Source organism: Ammodytes marinus (assembly GCF_949987685.1).
Source record: "Ammodytes marinus genome assembly, chromosome: 5".
Classification (NCBI taxonomy): Eukaryota; Metazoa; Chordata; class Actinopteri; order Uranoscopiformes; family Ammodytidae; genus Ammodytes; species Ammodytes marinus.
In genome coordinates this window covers 5,918,572-5,944,565 of record NC_137234.1, presented here as the reverse complement: position 1 = coordinate 5,944,565, position 25,994 = coordinate 5,918,572, and the positions used below count along the sequence as shown (strand labels likewise).

At 40.6% G+C, this 25,994-nt stretch overlaps 3 protein-coding genes across 3 annotated transcripts in view; all 3 read right to left on the bottom strand.

Moving 5' to 3' along the window:
* Window positions 1-544: 544 nt before the first annotated feature.
* On the bottom strand, window positions 545-4,575 carry LOC307250415 (uncharacterized protein). The gene is made up of 3 exons (XM_080027489.1): window positions 4,187-4,575; window positions 2,137-3,512; window positions 545-1,415 (listed from the first exon to the last, which is right to left on the bottom strand). The coding sequence occupies exons 1-3, from the start codon at window positions 4,347-4,349 to the stop codon at window positions 1,194-1,196; spliced, it is 1,761 nt and encodes a 586-aa protein (XP_079883615.1). The 5' UTR covers window positions 4,350-4,575; the 3' UTR covers window positions 545-1,193.
* Window positions 4,576-5,050: 475 nt separating this feature from the next.
* On the bottom strand, window positions 5,051-8,988 carry rps13 (ribosomal protein S13). Its single transcript, XM_080027123.1, has 6 exons — window positions 8,924-8,988; window positions 8,341-8,389; window positions 8,159-8,237; window positions 6,584-6,753; window positions 5,637-5,737; window positions 5,051-5,127 (listed from the first exon to the last, which is right to left on the bottom strand). Exons 1-6 carry the CDS (start codon window positions 8,944-8,946, stop codon window positions 5,094-5,096), a joined length of 456 nt encoding a protein of 151 aa, XP_079883249.1. The 5' UTR covers window positions 8,947-8,988; the 3' UTR covers window positions 5,051-5,093.
* A 1,590-nt stretch (window positions 8,989-10,578) lies between these two features.
* pik3c2a (phosphatidylinositol-4-phosphate 3-kinase, catalytic subunit type 2 alpha) overlaps window positions 10,579-25,994 on the bottom strand; it is a 51,578-nt gene continuing 36,162 nt past the window's right edge. Inside the window, exons 14-33 of the mRNA XM_080028336.1 lie at window positions 25,756-25,873; window positions 25,464-25,606; window positions 23,650-23,841; window positions 22,823-22,916; window positions 22,556-22,650; window positions 22,148-22,328; window positions 21,897-22,001; window positions 21,587-21,679; window positions 20,694-20,823; window positions 19,950-20,086; window positions 18,610-18,779; window positions 17,392-17,548; window positions 16,468-16,577; window positions 15,335-15,542; window positions 14,846-14,970; window positions 14,092-14,209; window positions 13,795-13,876; window positions 13,270-13,376; window positions 13,013-13,138; window positions 10,579-12,697 (exon numbers count right to left, since the gene is read on the bottom strand). Coding sequence (XP_079884462.1) covers window positions 12,515-12,697; window positions 13,013-13,138; window positions 13,270-13,376; window positions 13,795-13,876; window positions 14,092-14,209; window positions 14,846-14,970; window positions 15,335-15,542; window positions 16,468-16,577; window positions 17,392-17,548; window positions 18,610-18,779; window positions 19,950-20,086; window positions 20,694-20,823; window positions 21,587-21,679; window positions 21,897-22,001; window positions 22,148-22,328; window positions 22,556-22,650; window positions 22,823-22,916; window positions 23,650-23,841; window positions 25,464-25,606; window positions 25,756-25,873 — 2,674 coding nt within the window. The 3' untranslated portion in view covers window positions 10,579-12,514. The remainder of the gene's footprint in view (window positions 12,698-13,012; window positions 13,139-13,269; window positions 13,377-13,794; window positions 13,877-14,091; window positions 14,210-14,845; window positions 14,971-15,334; window positions 15,543-16,467; window positions 16,578-17,391; window positions 17,549-18,609; window positions 18,780-19,949; window positions 20,087-20,693; window positions 20,824-21,586; window positions 21,680-21,896; window positions 22,002-22,147; window positions 22,329-22,555; window positions 22,651-22,822; window positions 22,917-23,649; window positions 23,842-25,463; window positions 25,607-25,755; window positions 25,874-25,994) is intronic.

The window sequence follows — 25,994 nt, the reverse complement described above, 5'->3', positions numbered from 1 at the left end:
CACATACAATCTTGATGCAACATTTGCAGATTAAAGGTTTTTTTAAATGTATTTTCCCCCTCCCCTTTCAGCCATTTGCAAAGACATTTCCAAAGAATGATTTACCAATCCTAAAAGGCTGATACGTGCACTACTGCATCATGCATTGTATACTTTTAAAAACAAGAAGCCGTGGGAGGATTCTGACCTTTTGCACTGTCTGGACTTTGCTGTTCAGCTCAAAGCAGGAAATGGTGGACGACGGAAGAGTAATTCCAAGAAATTAGCATACATGAGACTGGAAACAAGGAAGTGATTTATGTTATTAGCTTTCCTCATGGACTTATTAAGAAGGCTTTCCTCTTTCAGTTCAGTAGAATAAATTATCGATGTGGCAGTAGAATCAATCTAAGTTACTTGTGTGTCTCCACCATAGACTGTATAAAAGCAGGTCCCCACTCTGTCAAACCTTAAACCACTTGAATCTTGCGACTGCAAAACAGAGAACGATAAAGTGTGACAAATTGTATTTAATTGACAAAGCACATATTGACAAATTTGCTACAGACGATATTTAAACATTTTTGGGGATTTATGGTGAAAACATGAGAAGCTGAGTGATTCACAAAGGACAAAGTGTTTGAGTCTTTCCAGACATTATGTCATTATAGACATCCATCTTTACCTTGCTAAAAGGCGGCCATTATGTGCCATCAAACAAGAAATAAAAAAACACGACAACTTCAAGAACTAAAATATTTAAATAGGAAAATCGCACCAGCACTTTATATGAATCAATCATGCTTCAACAAAACTCTTCAAAACACTTTGCACTGTAAAACTCTGCTGTCCTATGATATCATCATAATCTACTTTTCACTTCTAGATACAAACAGTAATAAAAAATAAATGACAAGCTCCATAGGGCATAAATAAGTTACATTACTAGGTCAGCATATAAGGCATTATACAAAAACAACATTCCACACGTTAATGCTGAGGTTAAAATGAGAAAGTGTCAGTCAGTGCAACACAACGACGTATAAAATCCCTTTGAGGTACAAGGTTGTTCAACTTGATACCGAACATTAAAGTTAAAAGGCCTAACATCAAATTCCTAATTGGCCTAAATCAAAATCACTGTTGCATTGCAACCAATCACAAAGTTCTCATCCGAAAAGGAAATTAAACATTCAGTGTTCAGGACGTTTTATTTATTTATTTGAAGGCACGGTCCAGATGGCCCTGGAGTCCATGACCCTGTCTCTGTGTGTCTGGGTGAAGCAGTGTCCGATGGCCTGCTCCGTCTCCTGGATACGCCTCCTGAAGCGATCCCGGTCTCGAGCCAGTTCCTCCCACTGGCCTTTACGAGACGCCTGGCGAGCAAACGGCCAGGTCCGCATCACATGGACCTGCACTGTAGGAGAAAACCGCACCTGAAATACAGAGGAGAATATGACAAAAATTAATAAAAACATTTTTAAACAATACTGTTGGTAAAATGATGTTAAAGTATGCTTGTTTAGGTTGATAAACTGCTACTAATTCAAATAAGTTTATATTTTGTGAAAATACCCCCAAAAAATAAATAAAACTACTCTATCAAAACCATGTACTTTTCCAGCACAGACAGTTCTGAGTCAGGCCTGTGACCACATTAGACTATGACAAGATTTTGTCCCTAGGCTTCATTTCTAGAATCAACAAACAACTAAATGTTTTGTACGAACTGTGCTAAATGGCTTTGCAATGATGGTGCAACTTTATTTAGTCAACATGGAGGTCGTACTCTCTGTTGACTGGTGGAGTCACATGTCAGGATTAGTCATGACGACCAGCCCTGTGTTGCTAACCGACAACAAACAGCAACTCAGCGTAGCACTGAGCAGTAAAGTGTCGGCTGACTGAGTTATTAACCCTTAACTTAGATACCGTGTCATGAGGCTGTAAAGGCAGCAGTTGGCACGCCCTTAAATGTACTTCCTTAAAATAATCTGTCACGTGTTCTTCTGTGTCTGATTGGGCCAAAGGGAACAAAGATGCTATTTATCTAAAGGCAAAGCTGTATAAAAAAATAAAGTAACTTATTTTTTTAATCAAACCCAACAGGAATCTCATTAAATGCTTCATCTAATCTACATTCTAATAGATAATGACCTTTTTCTGGGCGCTGCTGGTCTTGATCTCATTCTCCTCCACTGGATTTGATTGACATGTTGCTCCAGGTCGTTTCCATGGCACCAGGCTTTTGTCTGGATGGGCGTGTTTCTTTAAATGTCTCTCTGGTAGAGCGGGCATGGTGACTTTTGGTGATTTTTGGGTTGTTTTTGCTTGTTTATTACATTTCTTGCCCTTTGTGGGTGGATTTAATGTGTGGTTGAACTGAAGGGCTTCTGGGCCTTCTCCGGACTGGAGTGTAGGGGCTGTTGTAGTTGTAGGGGAGCTCTGGAGACAGGCCTTAAAGTTGAGAGGGTGGTACGGGTCGTCCTTTAGGCCCAGAGACTTCCACAAATGCTCCTCTTCGTCATCCTCAGACGAAGGAGGAAAGCTGCTCTCTTTCTCCTCCGTGTCTGTGTCTGACTTGGATGGCAGTTGGGGAAGTGTGGCCTGTTGTTTGGACATTGTGTTGGTATTAGTATTCTGAGGTGTTGTGCTGCTGACTGTGCAGGCGGTGAAGCACATGGGGTTGTAGGGGTCTTCTGGATTGCTGAAGAACTCCAGCAGCCTCTCGCTCTCCTCGCGGTCGATGTCGGGACTGGAGCCGTCTGAACTACTGGCCCAACTGCTCCAACTGCTCTCGCTGTCGGAGCGACTGACCCAGATACTGAGGCTGCGAGGCCCCAGCATCTCCTCAATGTCCTTACTCATTTGACTTGCCATGAGGTCAGCCTCACTGCCCTTCCCCTCTTCGTTTTTACCTTTCCCCATGTTTGTGTTGGTGGAGATACACGCAGAGAAAAAGAAGGGGTTGTAAGGATCACTAGATTGTGACAGAGACTCCCAAAGCGCCTTGTCGAACTCCACTACGTTCTGGTCTTCTTCGCTACTCCAGTGGGAGTTCCTCTCCTCTTCTTGTTGTTTGAAAACTCTCTCCTTAATATCCCTCTTAAAAGCTTTCTCAGTGCTTTTATGACAGGTGTCGTTTGAACCGGAGCTGTCGCTGCTCGATACAAAGATGTTCCAGTCGCCAGGGAAACCCATATTCCAGCCGGATTGGTGTCCCAGAAAGATGTTGTCTTCGTTGCCGGTCGTTCTGGACACAAAGTCGTCCACTAGTCCGCAGCAGAGGTCGTCAGCGCGCAGACTGGACAGCAGGGCCTCGGCGGTGGATTGGCCGGTGAAGGGGTCGCTGCCCTCGGTGCAGAAGTTAGAGAGGGGATTGGAACCTCCGACCATCACTGCGTTGTCTCCGTCAAACAGCGAGGTGAACAGGAAGGACTCGGTGGGGTTCGCGGCCGAGGTCATGTGCTGGATGTGTTGACCCGTCTCGTCTGTAATTCTCACGTGAAGCTCAAACCTGAACATCTGGAAAACTGAGAAATAAGGAGAAAAGTGTTAAAAAGTGAAATGTAAAAGGGGAATGATTTAAAGTTACATTATCTGTAATTGTATGCAGTTAAAAATTCAAATAAAGGCTTTTTCTTTTTTGATTACTGCTGAATTTGAATTGGCTAATCAAGATTAAAAGCCATACTAAAACATGTTGGTGGCCTAATGAAAATGGAAAACGATATAACTGTCATCAGAAGTTTTCTTTGATTGACTACTGTGTTTACAGACTGTCCCTTAGTTTGATTAACGATGTATTTTTAACCAGAAGTATTTCAAAGGCAGAGCTATGCTTGACTATTTGGAACAAAGCGGCCTCAAATACTATACATAGGCCTAACTCAATATGGAAAATCACTAGAACAATAGAATATATTTTTGAGTTGCTTTCTGTTAACTGGATTAGGAAATCAATAAATCGTTCACAAAATAAGTAACTGGAAACAACGGAAACCTAGTTTGACTATGAAGTAATATTTTTTATTTTTAAACTATAAAAACCCGATTACAATGCGGTATAATAGTGACTTTTTGTTTTTAACGATACAAAAAAAGGTAAACAAGTCTCAACTTTGCCATGGTAACGAGGAGCGTAGAAGCAAAAATTAACAAAGCAACACCAACAAAGTGACATGTTTTAACTCGACTTTGTTCTTACCTGACATGAAGCTGTAGTATATGACTTGAACCAGCAGCCGAAGCTGTTCCCACAACACGGTGAGCATTTGTTTAGTCCAAGGCAAAAGCGCCATTCCTCCGCTACCGAACCTCTCCATCTCAGCTCGTTCAGAACCCTTATCTGAACCAACAACCGTCGCCATTTTTTTAACGTCTTCCCGGATTATGACGGTTGTTTAATAAACAGATATCCTCACGTATTCTGATATTCTTCGTCGAAAACCAACAGACTTCGCGTATTTGTCGGTGACAGATGTGCGTCGATATCCAGTCGCTTCATTTTACGGGAAGAATGAGCCATTTTTCTTTATTTCCTTCGTCAGATGTGTGCCTGTATTTTCTCCATTTTTCTCAGTTGTGTGTTGACGTCGTAGTAGTAGGAGTGAGTGTCTTGATATTGCAACACGACCCCTTTAAATAGATAATGTGACGTCAAGCTGCGCTGTGATTGGACACGGCAGCTGTCACTTTCGGGACGCCACTACCCCCTACGTAACAAACCCCTCCCTGGATTACGTTACGTCTGACGCACGGAAACTGCCAGTAATTTCCCGTAGGTACTAGGAAAACCCTTTGCCTACCGCTGCAGACATTAAATAATAAAGGTCTGAAACCGAAAAAGTTTAATAGAAAAGGTATAGTTTTCAAAAAACCCAAGAAAATGAAAAGTAAAATTCCCTTTTAAGGGCGATGTTTGATTTCACCGTCACAATTTCCTTTTAGTGTTAAATTCCATATACATCATCAAGTCTTTGCTGATTAAAACAAACCAACCTTATTTATATAAACACAAATTCAAATACTTGAAACCACACACACCTAAATAGAAAAAACACAACAACAGTTTCCAAGTTCACTTGTTTTATTAATCCAAAAAGTGTGGGGGTTTATGCCACCAGAGCAGAAGCTGTAGAGGACTCGCTGTAAACAGAAGAAAACAAACCATTAGAGGGAGCATTCCTCAAAATTACAACCACTGTGTCAAACTGCTCTACTGATTTGAACAATTAAATGTTTACATTGATTGAAAAATACAAAACTATATCAATGTTGGTATCAGTTTGTAGTTTCTGGTATTATACGAGGAGAAAATAAAACATGTGCAATCTCAATGTGTGAAGGGGACTGGCAAAGTTGGCACCAAGTAGCCACTCTGCTAATTTACCTCCATTTGCTCTAGCACAAAAGAAATATCCCAACTCTCAATAGGAGGAGAGCAGGACAATGAATTGTGCATCTGTTCATGTATAACATTACATTTCATCAACATAAAACATTTTCTAACAGAAAGATAGCATATGAGATAGCAGTTTCCCATCTCCAGAAAGAACCAGACAGATGGGTAAACCACCCAGCATTTGGTGGCTGACTAATATTCTTTTTCCAAACTAAACTAGGGAAGGTTTTCCCAAAGCAGAAGCAATACTTACTACTTCCAGTTGGGGGCCAGTACTCTCTTGGTCTTGTAGTAGCGGGCCAATCTGTGGATCCTGCTTTCAACAAGAATCAGGCGGAATTTGGCATCCCTGTCCTGCAAGAATAGTAAAAAATGGTTTAGGGTATGAAGTCAAAACAATTTTAAATGACTGAATATATGAATCCACTCATGTAAACACTAATAACTGCCAACGTCAGAGGCACATTCACCATAACAGCAGGTTCCTTTGTTTAGTATTCATTGGGCATGATGGTTTTAAAACATTGTTTTAAATTCTAAATAAGCGATTTATTAGTAGACAACACAAAATGTATAATGTCAATGTGTGAAGGGGACTGGCAAAGTTGGCACCAAGTAGCCACTCTGCTAATTTACCTCCATTTTTTCTAGCACAAAAGAAATATCCCAACTCTCAATAAGAGGAAGAGCAGGACAATGAATTGTGCATCTTTTCATGAATAAAGCGCGTGTAAAAAAGAAAAGAAAAAAGGAATGGACTTCAGAATTACTTTAACCAAAAAAATAATAATAATAAATAAATGTTTAACAGCATATGATCCTTCAGTCTCAATGAATAGCAGTGGGTTCCATTGTATCTCATTAATTTGGCATTATGGTTTTAAAACAATGTTTTGAATGCCAAATTAGATGCTTTATTTTCACTTAAACCAAAGTTTAGTTGCCCCTCAACCGCAAGCCTATCCAGGTTACGATCTGTCAAATGTTTAGGTTTGATTGCAAATTACAGCAATGTTTTCATAAACTACTGACTCTGACCATATGGTTGGACTTTCAACTCAACTACTCAGACAATGTGACACATAAAAAAAAAACTGACCGAACATTTTGGTTGAAGCAGTAAGCTACACCAGATGCCACCCTAAAACAGGTTGAATGGGCTCAATATTGGATGTTTGTCCTGGGCCTAGTCTTTTATACCTTTCTGTTTCTCTCCAGATGCTTCCTGACGGCCACAGCCTTCTTGATAAGATGGTACAGATCCTCGGGCAGATCAGGGGCCAGACCCTTGCCCTTGAGGATCCTCAGGATTTTGTTGCCAGTGACAAAGCGGACCTGAGCCACACCATGGGAATCCCTCAGAATCACACCTACACAAGGGGACAAACAGCCTTAAAACTGGGGCAGTGTGTTGCTCACAAAATATGCATGATGTCAGATTGTGATGACAAAATTCAAGTCAACCATTCAACATGTCAGAAACTTAAGCTTAAAGGAATACGTCACCCATACAGAACCGGCGTTCTATCATTATAAAATCGCTATTATAATATAATGAATGAGGTTTTTCTTCCTCAGTATTCCCTTGGCCCAGCTGTCCAGTTAATCCTAACCCTACATTTTACTAGTGTGATGTCACACTAGTAAAATGTAGGGTTAGACAGTGACCATAAAACACTGCTTTCTCAGGCTAGGATGAACCTATTTCAAAAATGTTTGCACATGTAAACTACATAGGAACTCGGAGTTCAATACACCTTCATATTCCCACCGGTGAAGTAGGTCTTTAATTTTGAGCATCATCTACCGGTAATCCTACATTAAAAACTCCAAGGTTTGTATCAAATGCTGTAAAACCATATTTGCAAATAACAGCTTGTGTCAATGGTATTGATAGACTGACACTAAATTACAAAAACCCTTAAGGTATCAAAAAAATAATTCAGTCGGACAAATTAATAGAAAGATTGATAATTGTAATATATATCAAAAAGCTCAAGCCTTAGTCCCTGTGATTAATTCATTGTATCCTGTAATGTAAACAGCTCTGTCAGGAGTACTTTCTCATGGTTTGTTTCTGCAGTGGTGACTTGATTCAAGCTGGGCCAGAAAAAGCTCAACCCATCAAATGTGTAAGCAAATAAAAGTTTAAATACTGGGAGAAATGGAATTACTGGGAAGAGATTGTATTGGTAGATGAACTGTTGCTTCTCAAAATGACAACAAAAGCTTAACTTTACTCTGTCTTCTAGGCTTGGAAGACCTGGTGCCCTGTTCTATATGCAAGTAGGTGCCATAATTTAAGGAATTGGTAAACTACAATAATTAGACGATTGCATATAAACCGAGTATCCAACAGAGGCATCCAATTTATTATGGTGGTAAACTTAAGATGGAAACATCTACAACACCCATGAGGCAAGTCATTTATTTTTTATTTTGTTTCAAGTACTTTTGTAAAAGCCTTCTATTACTGCTCACATTAAAGCTAGATATTATATTGCCTGAAAGAAAATGATACCGTCAACAGTTTAGTTAAGCTACTGTGCAAAATTACATTACATTTGCTATTTATTTTCCTCATCCAAAGTTAAAACAAAATGGTGACTTATTTTGTAAAGCCATATCTGCATAGGACGAATGCATCATGCATGCCAGTTACAGATGATGTTCACACACACTAACAATGCACTTCAGAGGTCACCTTTTCTGTCCTGCCAAAGCACAATATATAATAGTAAATGTCTAAACCTAAGATCTCATGCAAACACTTACCGATCTGAGAGGGAGTCAAACCCTTTTTCGCCAGCTTGAAGATCTGGTCTTTTACATCATCAGATGTGAGCTTCAGCCACTGCAGGTAAAGTTAAAATATATTAAAACGAAACAAATTCATTCGTACATAAACCATTCTTCTGCTGTAGCCGAGAGACTGAAACACATGTCTGTATACTTACAGTGGGAACACTGCGCCTGTAAGGCAAAGCTGACTGGGACAAGCCCTTTCTGTAGGAGAGAAATAAATGCGATTAGTTTGACAGTAAGGGAATAACGCGAAAACAAACATTAGAACATGTCCTAATCTATAGCAATGAAAGACACCAATCTTTAGCATCTGAAAATCATCCATGAAGGATGTCGGGCCGGCTAGCGCTGGCTTCATACTCGTGTTAGAGCTACATGTTGTAAACTTATCAAGGTCTGACGTTACATGAGTAAAACATTAAGAGTCAGTGGCAATTACTAAAATGCATTTGAGACGTGAATGTTTAGTATATCAGTGTTCAACATTGAAGCAAAAGCCAAACAACAGAATTGTGCTGGGGCGCTAGTGCTGTCGGCTAATGCTAACTAGCTAACTGGAGATGGATGTCGATTTGAGGATGCGTGTATTTTAAGTTAATTTCTCGGTTTTGTGTAGAATTAACCAGCTCAATTTGATCCTCAGCCACTCATAACATGTTTAGACGCTATATATTGGAGTAAAAACCGACCAAGCGACACGAAAATTAAACTTTAAACGATAAAACGAGAGCTCACCCGGGAGCGTGCATGCGACCCATGATGGCGGTGGAGGAAGAGAGGCCGCACACGAGTCAGAAAATGGTATTTGCGCCTGCGTCGCATATGACGCAATGACGTAGAGGACGCTACGTAACGCGACGTAGACTTGTGTGACTTGTGTACACCTTTTTTACCCTCAAACCCCAAATAAAAACGACATAAATCCATTTTATTTTTATATTAACTGGATAATAATGTTTTGGATACATTCAAAAAGGCATACATGATCAAATTTTGACTGTACAAGTTTTAATGTAGGAACTTAAACCTGCAGTGTGTAGAATTTTGGGTTTTATTTCCTAGCAGATTTTGTAGAAAGTAATTATAATATCCATAAGTACATATAGTGCATAATAGCTGATTTTTTTTTTTATTATTATTATTTTTTCCCTTAGAAAGGGTCTCATATATGTCCATATTTCTGCATATTTTGGACCAAGGCCTAGTGCCGCCATCTTCAAGGTTCAAGGTTCAAGGTATCTTTATTATCCCCGAGGGGCAATTTGTTGTACAGCCAGCAGTAGAGAAAGATGGCAAACATATAACATATAAGACAACAAATAACACAAACAGATCACATATTTACATGTGGTCATTGACCAGACTGATGGCAGCAGGCATAAATGATTTCTTCCACCGGTTGAAAGTGTCATAGTTGGAAAGTCATCAGGTGCATTGTTTAAAATTTAGAATTGTTCTTGTCCTTGAAGGCCACTGTAGCTTCTGTTATTATTCGAAAAGGTTGGGGTTACCCAGGGGTCGTTGCATTCTAGAACTTTGTAGAACTTTCTTGATGATGTCATATTACACACTGCACCTTTAAAATATAATTATCAATCTTCTGAAAGTAAGCCGTTTTGGTCCAATTAATATCAAAATGAACAAAAAATTACAGCTTTGTGTTATAGTTTGGGATAAAGTGAGATAAAATAGTTGGAGTTTGTTCCACACAGAAACAATTACATTAACTTTATTTATTTCATCAGTGCTGAACACCTCTCTACCACAACATTCTATATCATATATAGGATTATTGTTGCATTTATTTTAACTTTGGCACCATTTTATGGCTTTGATTCTCTTTTTTCACTTTAATAATTTGGTTTTATAATTATTTTTGACCGTTATTGGAGGGAGAAATATCTTTCCATAACAGTTTCACTTTATTTCTTCTTGTGTCAAGATCCCATTGGGCACAACATTGAACACTAAACTGCTCCCAATATTTATAAATTGTAGTCTCTTTGGACATGTGTCAACTCACTGTAATGTAATGGATGGAAGTGACAGGTGAGTAGCTGGAAATATGTAGCCCTGGATCCATGTTTGAAACTAAGACTTAAAATCAGATTTAATTAATCAGAATTAAAATGATACTTCAGCGCCATTGATTATCGGACTAGCAGGCTCAGTGCAGATTGGCAATTCTCCATAATACAACCAAAAATCTTTGAACTAGCCAAACTCACACCTGCTTTAATGGACGTATCAATCAGCCAACTGTTAATATACCATGTAACTGGATTGATGGAACTTTGTCTGTAATTCATGCACTGTACTGTATTTCAGTATATTCACCCAATACATTTCATATACAACAGAAACAAACAAAGTGTGACATCATATTTGTTCCAAAAACATTTAATTTGCTTTAGGAAAGGGGGATTACAGTACACACTGATCCATTCGGGTTACAGGTCACCAATTAAGAATAAATAACTGGCCATGTTAATACAAACTCTGCTTGCTTTTCTTTGTACAGTCACTAAAAGAATGGATCAAGTCACTACGATTCATAGTGTGAGTGTTGCTCTTAAGATCACAGAAGTCTTGTAAATATTCGCTTTAAAAAACAAACAACCTTTTCAGATAAATTCATCTTCATTTCTTTATTAAACATTAAAAACAACTTTAGATTTATAGTTAGCGAGTGGAGAGTAAAGCAGCGAATCTCTTAGCTCAGCATCTTGTTCCCTTTTTGTGAAAGATGTTGAAAGTTGTAGTTGCCTTTGCTGCGCTGATCTAGGTTCAGTTTGCCTCAACATTCAGAATGTTTAACATCATCAAATCTGGCTGGATCTGGACTTCACTGGCAGTTTGAAGTTATTGCTAACATTATAACCTATAGTCACTCATCAAGGCGTCATTACACCACGGTTAGGCTCTGGGAGTGAGTGTGTGGTATTGCTGCCTAAAGTGAAACAGCCTCACGTCCAGACTCCAGTTCTGACTCAGTCCCTGAACTGCATTTTGGAAAAGTGTGAAATGTGGTTTTGAACCACCTGATAGGAAGAACTGAACTGACTTGTGATCAGCTTTTTATTGGGCAACAATATTCTCTTCATCCAGAGCGCCAGAGACAAGAGCGTTTTCCAAAAGCTTATGATACAAAATTCCCCTTTAAAGTTGTGCTGTGTGAAAAATAGTCAAGTAACACCATGAGAGAAAGACCTGGTAGTGTGCATTTAGTGGCCGTCCACTTGTTACAAAAAAGCCTTTTATGGTGCCGGAACCTGTTGTGGAAGAACTAACGATATAGCTTTACAGTTTACAGAATATAGATTGTTTTCTTTAATAAGGACATATCAGATTGTTAATAAAATATACATAGCAATAAGGCCAAGTTGAGCATTACAAGGGATCGTGAGCGCAAACAAAGGCACCCTGTTGGACTCCCTACCTGGGAGAGTGGTTTGATTTGCAGTCCCCTCTTAATTACTTTTGGCACATTCTCGGGGGAATCATATTAAGGTCACTGTTGATTTCCTGGAATCTGGTGTGTTTGGACTATTCTACCCAGAAGTGTCTGCGGCTAAGCAGGAAACCCCTGATGCAACCTATCTGTCTATATAGAAAATAAACAAGGAAAATGTAAAAATGAGCCCCCTTTCTAGTCCTTAAAAAATAAATGTGTCAATCTATATATACTCTTCTGAAAGTAAGCCGTTTTGGTCCTCTAATATCAAAATGTACAAAACATTACAGCTCTTTGTTATAGTTTAGGAAAAAGAAAGAGAGACAAAATAAGTGGAGATCTTGATTAGTTAAAGAGGGAGAGAGAGACACATAGTGAAGAATGGAGAGCAGGCTCCCCTTTGAGGGTCTGTGAATCGGCCTGGCCGGTTTGCCCTTTGAGGGTGCTTCTGAAGGAGTTCTTAAGTCTGCATTCATGTCATATGGGAATATTAAAGAAGCAACATTATCATTATTATCAGCAAGAACTTTGATGTGTGTAAGGATTCCATGATGAGTAAAAGTATATTGTTACTGATCAGTCGTTTAACATTTCTGAACTTATTGATACATGTTTTTCAGCTGTATCTTTTCATAAATTCTTAAAAATAAATTTCTTTAACATTATTCATGTGAGAGAAATGGTCCATTGCTTTGGTTAGATTGGCTTCACACTACAAATTTTATGTCAGAAATCCTAAAAATGTTAAGGTGACCAGTATTTTCAAGTAAGGCCACGTCTGCTGTTTTCTTCCCATATGAGGTGAATGCAGCTTTTTGTCATTGAGGCGGAGTCGTTCCCTTTGCTTCGGGACAGGGCAGGTGATGGGGGGGTTAGAAGTAGGGGACGGCCGTCAGTTTGTACCACTTGACCGTCTCTTTGCTGAGGTCAAAGTCTTTGAGTCTGAGCGTGATGCCGCCCAGGAAGTAGTTCTCACGCAGCGACTCGGCACTGAGCACGCTCAGTTGAAGCTCCCGCAGGCCCAGGGTTTCCTTGCTGTAGCCACTGTACACCAACTATGGAGAGAGACGAGGGACAAAAGTGAATAATGTGTAAATAAAGTTTGATTCTGGAGAATACTTGTTCTCAAAATCATTTAGGCAAAATCAGTGAATAACACCTCACGATTTGTATGACCTGTCTGTACTCTGTGTGATGACAATCTGGTGTAAATACACCGCTCAAGTTAAGGACAGGTTAGCTGATCGTGAAGAGACATTCACTTTTTTTCTACAACAAGCGTTCTCCAGAATCAGACTTCTTTATAAGAAAACCCAAACCATGGTACGGCATGATAATAATTATAATATCAACGTTTAGTATATCCTTACCATCTCATTGAAAGTAGGGTTCCTGGTTTTCCTGGAGATCTTGGTCTTGCGTTTGGAAGTCTTGTGTGGATCTGGAAGCAGGTAGGTTTTCACGTATGGGTTTGGATCTGTTCCATCTTCAGAAACCTGAAATAGGAATATAGTTGTTGGGTTAATAGTTTGACAGCAGATAGGATACACAATACAATTATTAAAACTTAAACAACTGTCTTTCAAAGCAGCATCTAGTGAGTTGTAAATCATGGCTGTGTTTTTACCAGATCTCTGATGTGCATGACCATGATGAAGAGAGTGCTGTTCCTGTAGGAGATGGAGAGCTTGACTTCTCCTTCCACCCGACCAGAGGTGGGGCTCACTGGAGGCTCTGCAAACAAGTCACATTCATGAAGCTTTTACAACAAGGAAACACAATATTGGAAGGTTGTGTCAGGGTAAAACATAGCCTTTATTTTATTTATTTTTTAGTATGCAAAATATCTGTATTATATTTTATCAATGTTAGTATTGTGATTTGGCTGTCCATGTTATCAATTAATGTCTGTTTGGTTTGTTTATGTGCTTCTGTATTCCTAACTTGCCTCTGCATCTGTTGGAAATGTACAAATGTACATGTTTCTGTTTAACTGGCGGATATGTTATATACAATAGGAGTTCACAAAAAAACAGCCAAATAGCCATTTAATCTGAGTATACAGTGTTTTTGACCCAATACTTATTATCAAATGATGACAACAGCTTCAGTATTTTTCATACAGTGAGCATGACAAAGTGCTGCTATGTACCTGGTGCTTTGGGCGTGGCGTCTAAACCTTCTGTCTTGTCGTCCCGTGCAATTGGATGATAGAAGGTGTAGATCAGGTCACACTGCAAAACAAAGAACATTGCATTACTTCACTGATTCCTACATTATACCATCATGTGTAAATAAAAGTATTTGTCTGTCTGTCTGTCTGTCTGTCTGTCTGTCTGTCTGTCTGTCTGTCTGTCTGTCTGTCTATCCATCCATCCATCCATCCATCCATCAAATATTGTCCCACTGAGATGACTCTTTCCTGGGCATGCTTGTGGTACATTCGTACCTGTGTGACCTCCGTGGAGCTCCTCATCAGGTTGTGGACATAGTTGTTGAGCTCCAGCTTCCTCTTGGCCGCCACCTCTTTGATGTGGGTGCGACCGAGCACCATTTTGTTAGGGAAACTAGAGGCAAGGAGAGAGAGGGAGAGAGAAAGATGAATTTGCTATTCCACAGAATCTGATGCAACTCTCCTCAGTGTTACTGTATTGTGAGGCTGTGAGTTGGCATAGCAACCTCACAAGGTGATAGAGGGAAAGTAGATCGGGCAATAGTGGGCTTGTAGTGTAGGGATATTATAATCTCTTAAATGCAATTTCTAATGTCTAATATTGATGTATTTTATGCCCCTGAAAATCACGTTGAATTGCCTTGTGCCTGAATTGTGCTTTATAAATATACCTGCCTTGCCTTGGGATATTAATCCAGTAGGTCTTTCAAACACATGACAATTAACTAGCTAATCATCACACTGTGCTATTCCCCCATGGGTCCACAAAGGAAAGCACTGTATCACTGTATCCTAATTAAAAAATCAGATCAATAATTAATGTAGCTATGAGGAGCTTTCAGTTTTAGTTGATTCTAGCGTCCCTTTCGGACAAAAGTGGGAACGTTTTTTCAACACTCCCGCTGTTCTCCTAAAGATCTTAAAGATACATCTAATGTATTTCTATGTGGCTATCTAAGATCAATAGTGGTAATATGACACGGTGAAGCAGATTGAACTGTGATATAGTGCTACGGAGGTGACGTCTTACCCCGGCAGCTTCCACAGGGGGAAGAGGATGGACAGTTTGTTGTGGAGCTCCTGAAACTCGTCAAACGTGCGGAAGACAAACTGGGGCTCGTTCTGCCCTTCCCTCAGGATCCTCACCACATACGTCTGTGGACAGGGAGGGAGACAGTGAGAGAGAGAGAGAGATAGCATATCAGGTGTCATGGAAAATAAGGTGACTTTTTGTTTTTTTTGGGGGGGGGACATTAAACAACATTAAACATATAAACAGAGAATAAACACTCAAACACAGTTCACATTAGACACTTAGGCAGATACCACAAATACAGGCGATCCCAGTGCAATAGTACAAAACATAATGGCCAATCAATAATCCAATATAATAATATATTTTATTTTTACTTGTGTCATATTTGTGCTGGGGTTTTAAGACAAGCTTGACACTTGACTTTGAGTTTTTGCAAAGCACTTTATTAAGTTTAATCTATTATTATGAGACTGTGAGCCTCACATAGTGCTTGTCGGGGTTGTATCTCTTCTGGAAGGAGAAGATGGAGGCGTGCACGATGCGGCCCTCCTGTTTCAGAGTGTAGGTCTTGGGGGAGAAGGACAGGATGGGCTCGTCGTTGGCCGGGAGACCAGAGAACCTCAGCTGGGCCAGGTTGTGGATGAAGAAGTTAAACTTGGTGGCCACGCTGCCCAGACTGGACTCTATCAGTCTGCAGAGGAGAGAGCAGGGGGAAGAAAAGATATGGGGGAGAATCAGGAAGAGGTTAAACATATCACGCAAATAGTTAAAATCTTTCAGCATTTTAATTTTCCCTTTTTCACCAACACCAGCATTGTAGTCTATTCACTGATTCAAAATACAGATACAGAATTGTGCATGTTGCATTTTCTCTACCAAAATCAGTTATGGCAGCTTTAGTGTTTTCATGTATAAATGGCTGCGATTGTCTTATTAAATATACCTGTGGAGCCAACCAACGTACACCTTATTCTTCTCCGTATGCAAAAACCTAGTATGTTCTGTAGTTCATTGGACATGACGGGGAGATGCCTCCTGCTTCCACTTCATAATTATAAGTTGACTAGAAATTAGTGAGGTGAATTCAATAGCATTCGAGTAATGTCTGGGAAAGTGAATGTAAGTACAACAAATATTTGCAATCAATAGGAAAGGGGTTAAATGGACTCAAGAGACCTTAGAAAAATGTATTAAATATAGATGTCCAATCAATGTACAGTTCAAATCTAACCCGACAGGTTTGACAAAGACAAGGTCCATCTGATACCACTTCTATTGTTTCAGTTGTATTTGTTTTTCTGAAACGTGAGACAGGAGCTCTTTCTTTACTGCATACGCCTTTGCTGCCATCTGGTGGATTTTGGGAATATAGCAGCAATAATTTTTTTTTCCCTTGAACACAAAATAACAGGCCTGTCCAAAATAGCAGCTGTGCACATGGGACTACTTCAGAAGAGAACAAAACAACTCAGAACAGTGTGTGATATCTCCCTTTCTTTTCCTCTGAAGTTGTGTAAGAGTTGGGAGAATAACACTTAATAACACGAGCTGCCAACCAACGTTTTTTTTGTCTTCAACAGGCATTGAGACAGATTAGTTTTAGTTTGTGCACTGACCTGGTGAAGAAGATGGTTGCGTCAGCGTCTGTGTTGTGTGGCTGCAGGGCGTCAAACACATACTTCAGATCCTGAGAGCCGGTCAGCTCTGGGAGGCCGGATGATGTCATCTACCACACAGACACAAGGACAGGAGAGGTGTTAACACAAGGTCACCCACATGATTTAGGGTTATTCATTTCCAAAGTAGTTCACAAAGTGTTCCCATTTATCTCTATATCTATGTGACTAAATACAACACTAGAATAAAGACTTAACCTTCAAAATAGAGTTCATTAATAGCAACAGCAACAGCATAAGGCCATATAAAATTCTAGAAATTTGGTTTCAGGGCTGTCAATCATTTCAGAATAAAGAAAGTCAATATGACAATTTAACTTCACCCGTGTTAAGTGTATTCCTTAATGTTGTTTTAATTCACAAGTATTCCCTTTGTGTTTGATAAGTCATACAAACGCACTTCTTTAGAAATGGCATACACAGCAGAAATTATTTTCAGAACATAAATAGGCCATATTCCTCAGCATGTTCTATAAACAGACTTTTCCAGGACAACAACGAAGCATCGATTTATTATTAAAGGCACAACTGCTTTGCTTGCAGTTCTTGTTGTTCTGGCTCATGCAGGTGTGAAAGAAAACAGTTCACGAGAATCTGCAAAACTTTCACTGCAACTAGAGTTACAAACAATTAGTTGTTTAGTGGAAAATGTTAACTTAATGTGTGTGTGTGTGTGTGTGTTAGCGTGTGACTGAGTGTGGGCGTGCGTGTGTGTTTGTATGTGTGTGTGTGTCTGAAAGAGAGTGTGAGTGAGTGAGTGTGTGTATGTGTATGTGTGTGTGTGTGTGTGTGTGTGTGTGTGTGTGTGTGTGTGTGTGTGTGTGTGTGTATGTGTGTGTGTGTATGTGTGTGTTCTTGTCTCACCAGTGACAGCAGGTTGAGGAAGAGGCCGGAGTGCTTGCGGATGAGGTTGTAGGCCTGGCAGCACAGATCTACAAACAGCTGGAAGCGACTGGTGGGCCGCTCGCCTCCGTTGATGACGTACGCCATGTCAGACGTCAGGACGAATGGAGCCCGGTCCCTGATGGGAGGACAGGGGAGTTTAAACTAAGCTTATGAGGAGGGTTAGCCAAGGGGTGTGTGGATGTGTGTGTGTGTGTGTGTGTGTCTGTGTGTGTGTGTGTGTGTGTGTGTGTGTGTGTGTGTGTGTGTGTGTGTGTGTGTGTGTGTGTGTGCATGTGTGTGTGAGGAATCAAAGGCCTTCTTCGCTTTATATCCTTAGGGAAATCTGGATCATGAAAGTGAAAGGACTTCCTTCCCTACAAAACTAAGTCTACCAAAGGATAACCCTGAAGTAAATTACTGCAAAGTATCTGTGCTGTGCTGTGCTGTGCGTGTGCGTGTGCGTGTGTGTGTGTGTGTGTGTGTGTGTAAAAGGCAGCTTCTTTTCTACAACACTCAAACTACCAAAGGAGCACTCTGAAAAAGTCACTACAAATGCTCTAAATACTTCATTTGAGATGTTCAGAGGCCAGGAATAGCAGTCTGTAGTAGTGGGGCGTCCCACCTGGATGGAGCCCAGCTGGGAAAGTGTGCAGTGTAGGAAGCTACTATGAACCAGGCCATGCTTGAAAATACACATTAATCTTGTTGTGTCAAAATACAGCGACTCATACATCTGAAATTATGTGACCCACAAAGGAATGGTGGGTCACTGAGTTTACTTCTTGAGTGGCCTAATGATCAGCTGACATGACAGTGACATCAAAACGATACACGTGTCAAACTGAATTATTTCCCGGACGTTTACAGAAACACATTTTCATACACTACAACTGGGAACCAGCTAAAATATCGATGTCCTCATCACAGAAAGAGATAAGGTAGCCAATAGACCAATGTCTAACAACTTTGTGTATTCTTTTATGATTCTGTGTCATACATTCCCCTATGAGATCAGCGGGTAAAAGCCCATTACACCATATATTATCTGATAACTAAATGGTTATAAAATCTATAAGACAACAATTAACGCTCTGATACGCTCTTATGAATGACCCTTTCCACCCATGATAGCACACCGTAGCACGTTCTAATGCCAACGCGACACTAAAACGCTAAAGAGCATTTGTGATTCTTCACCTTTTGAAGCTGCCAAACATCTGGGCGTGACCCAGGAACTTCCCAAAGTCGATATGGAACATGTGACCCGTGGAGCGCAGCATGATGTTGTCGTTATGGCGATCACAGATGCCCAGGACGTAGGTGGCCACGCAGCAGCCCGCACACGAGTAGATGAAGTTCTCTGAAGCCTAAAACACAGGGAAAGAAAAAGGCTTTCTAGAGTGTTTGACTGGCTACACATCAGAAATATAGATATGTATCTTTCATCTGAGAGATTTTCCAGATTTGACTTGATTGTACATGTCCTAATGTTTTGTATGTAATGTAGTCTTTTAATTCCTGTCTTTTATTTTATAGGCTATTTTAATGTTTAATGTTTAATGTAGCCTACATGTATTTTATGCCCTTTGCTTTTAAATGTGTTTAGCACTTTGTAACTGTGTTTTGAAAAGTGACCTATAAATAAAGGTTATTATAATATAACATAGCCAGTACTAACATGATGTGTTATATATTGTGTTATATACTCATTTTATACGTGAGGTTAAATGTTATTAGTGAGGTTTAAGACCTCAATGCCTGATAAATACATGTACTTTTTGGAACCAGGGAAACATAAAGGTATTCCCTAATTATTCCCCCCATAGAATTCAAAGAAACCCAGAAGTGATTTAGCAGACTCTCTACATTAGCATAACAGCAGATTGAAGTCACGGGCACCAAACACAGCAGAGCTCCATATAAGGACGTATCTGATGACACGTTTATAAACCTGCTTCCTGCTGAAGTTCAGGGACAGACTTTGAACATTAGGTCTTTAGGGTCAGAGGTTCTGAACTGGGAGTAAGGTTTCACATTTCACAGCTTTTCAAAGGCCGTTAAGTTTCTACAACTGCTGTAAACTTTAAGACTTTGACTGTGTGCTTTTATCTCTGTGTCAGCCACAACACATTGTGTCAAAGGAAAATGGTGGTTTTAATATACAAGCTATTTTTCCCCACTAGTTTGTATATCATAAGACTACAGCAGCTCAGGAAGTTGTTTTGCTTTGTGCGACACAGTTCATAAACAGTTGGTATGGGCTTAAGAGTGCTAGTGTTGCAGTTAAATGTTCACACACACACACACACACACACACACACACACAAAGTAAATCAGACAAATTCGGCTCGTATTTTGCCTGTTATGTCAGATAACTGGAGCTCATTAATCGTGTGCGTAACCTCCTTTCCAACTTTCTTTTTAGCAAAAGCGAGCCCGACTTAACTGCGTCTTCAATAGTGAAAAGATTCGAAGATATGTGGCAACTAAGACATACAACAATGATTGACAGCGAAAATTATGGTCACAACCCTTACCTTCTCGTACTCATCCTCTGCAGGGTTGTACTTGCGGAGCCACTCTGCCAGCGGTTTGTCTTTGAAGGACCCGGTGACTCCGTACTCCACCTGGATCTTTCTCAGTGTGTCGGAGGAAGGCACCAGCTCCACCATGCCTTAGCAACACACCACACAACTTTAATCAACACAATGCTTTGAATGAATATGTCATAACCTAAGTCTGGAATGACAATGCCACTACATAGATGTAAAGATGTAATGTAGTTTAAAAAAAGTTGGTTTTGATAAAAGGTTATGATTATATGACAGAGGTGATTTCAGACATAAAGGTAATTGCCAATGTGAGTGTGTCTGATCCAATTTTTTCCATTTGTATAGTCTACATATCTGAGTGTAATTGCATCAAGAAAGCATTCAAGGCCGACTGAAATGCAATTGGTCAAAGCACCTTCAGAGGTGTAACAATGTCAGTAAACAGTCATTGGAAATGGAAATAGCCACTAAATGTTCTGAATATAGCCATGGTCTATCCTTGAGACAAAAATAGCTTAAGTTGCACTTCGATAATGATCTGTATTGTGATCTGGCCCACAGAGATGAAAATGCGTGGATTAAGTGTGTATTGCAGTGTCTTGAATCTCATCTAGATCTGATCAGAATATGACACACTGGATATAGCAGGGGACCATATATGGGTAATTTGTTGATTTCACATTGAAAAGGACAAGTGAAAATGAGCCTGTTAATGTGTTTGAGTGTTACCTTTGTCTTTGCCGGTGGAGATGCATTTGAAGTTGACGATGCGCAGGTCCAGCCCCTCCTGCAGCCAGATGCGATCCATGATGCGGATCATCTGCAGAGCCAACATGTCCTGCCTCAGGTCTTCTCCAACCTGACACACACACACACACACACACACACACACACACACACACACACACACACACACACGCACGCACACGCACACGCACACGCACACACGACAAACAAGGAGACATCTGTTATATGTATGTGATTTGGTATTGTCCATTAAAATGTTCTAACTGTTTCCATTTTAACCTGCAATTTTATTGTATTTAAATGTTGTATTTCTATTTGTTAGCTTTTAATTTTTTCATTTCTATTCATTCTAATGTGTATTATGTATTCTAATCCTGCCCCTGTAAAGCACTTTGAATGGCCTTGTATCTGAATTGTGCTATATAAATACATTTGCCTTGCCTTGCCTTGACTATTTATTTTTTTATTGCTCAAGGGATCCTGTTAACTTTTGAATTTTTTCTATTATAATTTATGTATTTTTATTTTACTTTCCATGTTGTTTTTTTTAGTCTTGTCATCAAGTGTATCTTTCGCCTGTATTAACAATAAAGAAAAACAAACAAAATGTATTACACCAACACACTGCACTATTGTATTTTACTTCGACCACCAGGGGGCGCATAGTAAGGATGATATGCATGTAAACAACAACAATGTGGTCACAACAAGTTTTGATGTACCCAATGACAATGGCACTGTTGGAACTAATGGAGGGTTTGACATACTGTTGGTACCAGATTTATTTTTGTTGGAATATTGATGGCTGTTTGTATGGTTAATTCTATTGCGTTTTCCATGGCCACACACAGTTCAGACACTATAGGCTACTGTACCTTGAACATAACGTTGATCTCTTCTCCCAGAGGGTCTGCGTTGACCAGCGCCAGCTTGAGGGGAACTGCGTTGGAGTTGAAGAAGGAGCAAGCCTACACACACGCACACAGAAACAAACAAACAAACATGATTTTATCTTCTGTACATCTACATTTTTAATTATTCATGGCCTGTGAGTGTGAGTGCGTGTATGTGTGTGTGTGTGTGTGTGTGTGTGTGTGTGTGTGTGTGTGTGTGTGTGTGTGTGTGTGTGTGTGTGTGTGTGTGTGTGTGTGAGAGAGAGAGTGTGTGTGCCTGTGTATGTGTTACCTTGACGTTTAGCTCCTTGGCCACCAGACTGGGGCTGAGTGGCAGTCTGCAGCTGTTCCTCTGGAAGAAGTTCTGGATGTTTTCAAGGCCTTCTTGCAGCGCCGCCTGAACACACACAAACAACATTATAACAGCTTCATGTGATGTTAGAACACAAACACAAAATGTAAAGTTAAAAAATCTTGTATTAAAACATTTTTTTTTGTAAAATATTACAGTCCAATGTCAACCGCACACACACACACACACACCTGTCGTGTAGACCCGCTGGCCTGTCTGACCCTCTCGGCCACGGCTCCTAGCAGTGTGACGAGGTGAGTCTGTTTCTCCAGCTCGGCCCTCAGTTTGGCTCCACACAGACACAGCAGGGCTCCCAGCACTCGCTCATAGCGCTGGCCCCACGCAGGGTCCTGCACCGCATCCTTCAGCAGCCTGAAGACACACATCACAACACACTCAATAAACACAATAAATGCTTCACGACATGTAAGAAAAGTGTGGCACAATCTCACAACACACGCAAAAACCATGAGAAATAAAAAATAAATAATAAATAAAATTACTCTATTTTATACTTGTTTTATCAATATGCTATATGACGATTTATCTTATACAATCCACTCAAACAAGGCAAAGTGACAGCTGGTTCCTGAGCTCACCAGTAGAGGTAGTGGGCGATGTTGATGTTGCCTTGTGCTCGGGACAGCAGGAACATGACCAGAGCATTCTTCAGGTGACACTCAAACTTTAACGCCTGGAAACAGACGCAAGAGAACAAGTGATTTAGAATGATAGATGGAGGGGTTGTGAGTGAAGTGAAAATATCAGAAAAAGTTGAGGAATAAATGAATGAGGGCTGGCTTTATAAACATGTGAGAGTGAGTTTTAGTGACCCTACTAAATATTTTCAAAGTGCATCTTTGTACCTGTACAAGCTGTGGCAGGTAGTCAGTCAGCTCATCGTCACTGCTCTTCTCGATCCAACTAACAGCCACAGTTCTCACTTCAGTGTCTGCAAATCTACACACACACACACACACACACACACACACACACACACACACACACACACACACACACACACACACACACACACACACACACACACACACACACACACACACACACACACACACACACACACACACACACACACACACACACACACACACACACACACACACACACACACACACACACACACACACACACACACAATTAATTTACAGTTAAAAGAGTTGAGGTTTGAATATTCTCAGACACAACTTTGAGTATATTTTTCAAGGTTCATTCTATTTCAATCACCACAGATTTCTTATGGACCTTCGTTACCACGGACCACACCATTCCCATGTATCCCAGATTAGAGGGAGAGGAGAATTAAAATAGTGGAGGAAGGCAAAAGAGCGAAATATACTAGACACATCAGCCAGTGCTCTTTATACAAGATTTTGAGAGAATGCCAAGAAAAGAGTGATAGAGACAAAGATAGAGAGAGAGAGGGGGAAGACAGAGGGCATAAGAAAACAAATGAAACCTATTTAAAACTGTATGCACAATTAACTAAACTGCCCGCTCAGCCTGGGAAAAAAATAAGCTGTTTGTCCCAATAACTAACATTTTAAAATGTTTCTACCAACTAGAGTAAAACTATCTATTTTCTGTTTGTGTGTATTAGATATAGCAACACTAGCCTTAGGGTGTGTGTGTGTGTGAGTGTGTGTGTGTGTGTGTGTGTGTGTACAGTGCATACTTTGACTCGAGCATCTCCAGCGCGGTGACAGGGGGCAGCGGGGGCCAGTGATGCAGCAGGTTGTGGATGTGAGCCATGCTGGCCCAGTCCCAGCTGGGCACACTGGCCAGCACCTTGGGCAGGCTGCTGGGGTGGGACGCCCGACACTGCAGCCGGTGGTCCCACAGGAGCTGGTGGTCGGCCCGCTTCAGACTGGAGACGGAGGGAAGACAGAGGGGGAAAAGATTAAAAAAAAATAATAATAATATTAATTCGATTAAACTATTTTGCCAAATGCAGAGCACACTTTTGGCTCTACATCTTTTATATCTGATGTATCCATCATATGTAGCCAATGCAATGCAATGCAGGTTCTCTCAGAATATCTGATGAGCAATACATTATTTACAGTTCCTCAAGATCTGAAATCCCATCACATTTAAGAAAGAAAAATTTAATTGTAAATGTAAAGCCGGTGAAAATAGAAGAGCCCGGACATTTTCAGATAAACTCTCCCTGTAATAAAGGTACAAACATACAACCATGTCATCAAACAAGATTCCTTGTATAAAATAATGAAATAATTAGAACACCATTATATCTGTCAGCTAGCATTTGCCTTTCTGAATGTGCCAATGTTATTGTTCTACTGTAGTCATAAAAACTAAAAATTCTCCTTCAAGGATTATTAAAATATCACACACACTGAAACAACACACAACAGATAAATCAAACTGCAGCTCCCTAAGCCTCGTGCCCACAAAGACTGGATGCCTGAATGGGGCAGGACAGAAAGCAGGCGGTGAAAGCCCCAGTGAAGAGAGCGCTCTGTGCTAAAGCGCCCGCTGAGTGTCATGGACGTTGGCAGCGTGGAGGAGATTTGGCATAAGAGAGCATTTAGCAGCAGCCCGGAGCAGCTGGGAGAGAACACACGCACTGGAGCAGAATACATACTGGCGTTTATAGGGTTAAACTGTGGCTGGCAAAGTCAATGGCATCTTTTAAAATCTCTTCCTAAATCTTGTAATTCCAACGGATTTTGGGTGGTCTGAGGCACTGCCAACAAGCTGTCCGCTGAAGGGGAGAAATACTGTTCCTGTGTGTGTTTCCTAAACTCTAATACTGACTGTAATACAAGCAGCATTCAATGGGCTACAATTATCATTTGGAAGCACATACCGTGTATGGTTTTCATAAACCTGGGGTCACATTTTAATTTAGTAAAAATCTGAAAATATACTCTGGTTTCATTAAATTGCACTGAATCTTGCATTGTTATAATATCAGTAATGACGTACGCTCTCATATAAACTTAATCGTTGTTGTCTTGGAAACACAGGCTCACACTTATTTTCCACACAGCTGTCCACTGCAAAGAAATTAATCAATATCAAGTTTAGTTGCATTTCTTATCCATTGCATAACAATTTTAGAAGTTATTACAATATAGCGCCATTGCTTTAGGCCTCTTGTGTTCAAAAAGCACATCTGTTTAGTGCATCAAGCAGAACAACATTAAGACCACCTCTACTAGTGGCCTTAACTGATGTCAGCACATTTGATTTGAAATCCTTCCTGCACACCGAAGTTCCCTTTTGAAACTCTTAAGGGACGTAAACAACAGAAAAGTCTGACACATTAATGGTCAGAAACACTTCTACTCTCTCCTTTTATGCGCTGATAACTCTGTGTGTGTGAGTGAGAGTGAGAGAGTGTGTGTGTGTGTGTGTGTGTGTGTGTGTGTGTGTGTGTGTGTGTGTGTGTGTGTGTGTGTGAGAGTGCGTGTGTGTGTGTGTGTGTGTGTGTGCGTGCGTGCGTGCGCGGAGATCTCGTACCCAAAGTTGGAAGCTCTGCTGCAGATTTTCTCCAGTTTGCGTCTCAGGTCTGGGTCCAGCTCCTCCAGAGTGTGGGGCTCGGGGCTGGGCGATTCATTCGGTCCTACGTACAGAACCTCCAACGGTGGGCTGGGAAAGTCCACCTGACAGTCACACAGATAACAGGAAATTCAATTTAGGACCTGGGGAGGTGCTCCGAGGAATTTTCAGTTTGTGTTCATTTTTGCCCCCTTTGGACAAAAGTGAAACCACTTCATATGCTAATGCAGCTAGCAGCAGCACCACCACCCACCTGCAGTATTATCCTCTCAGTGGGAACCCTCTTGCGGCTTCCTACAGAGCCGGCGGCTACAGCAGCTCCCTGGGGCGACGTCCACAGACACAACAACCTGCTGCCTCTGGCCAGCACCCTGCACAATAAGTTTAATTTAAGTAATCAAATGGCAAAGTTGTGTGATAATATCTATATGGAAAAGTGTTTACCCTATTCACCTGCAGTGTCTCGCCTTAAACTGTGGCAATGTGCGAGAG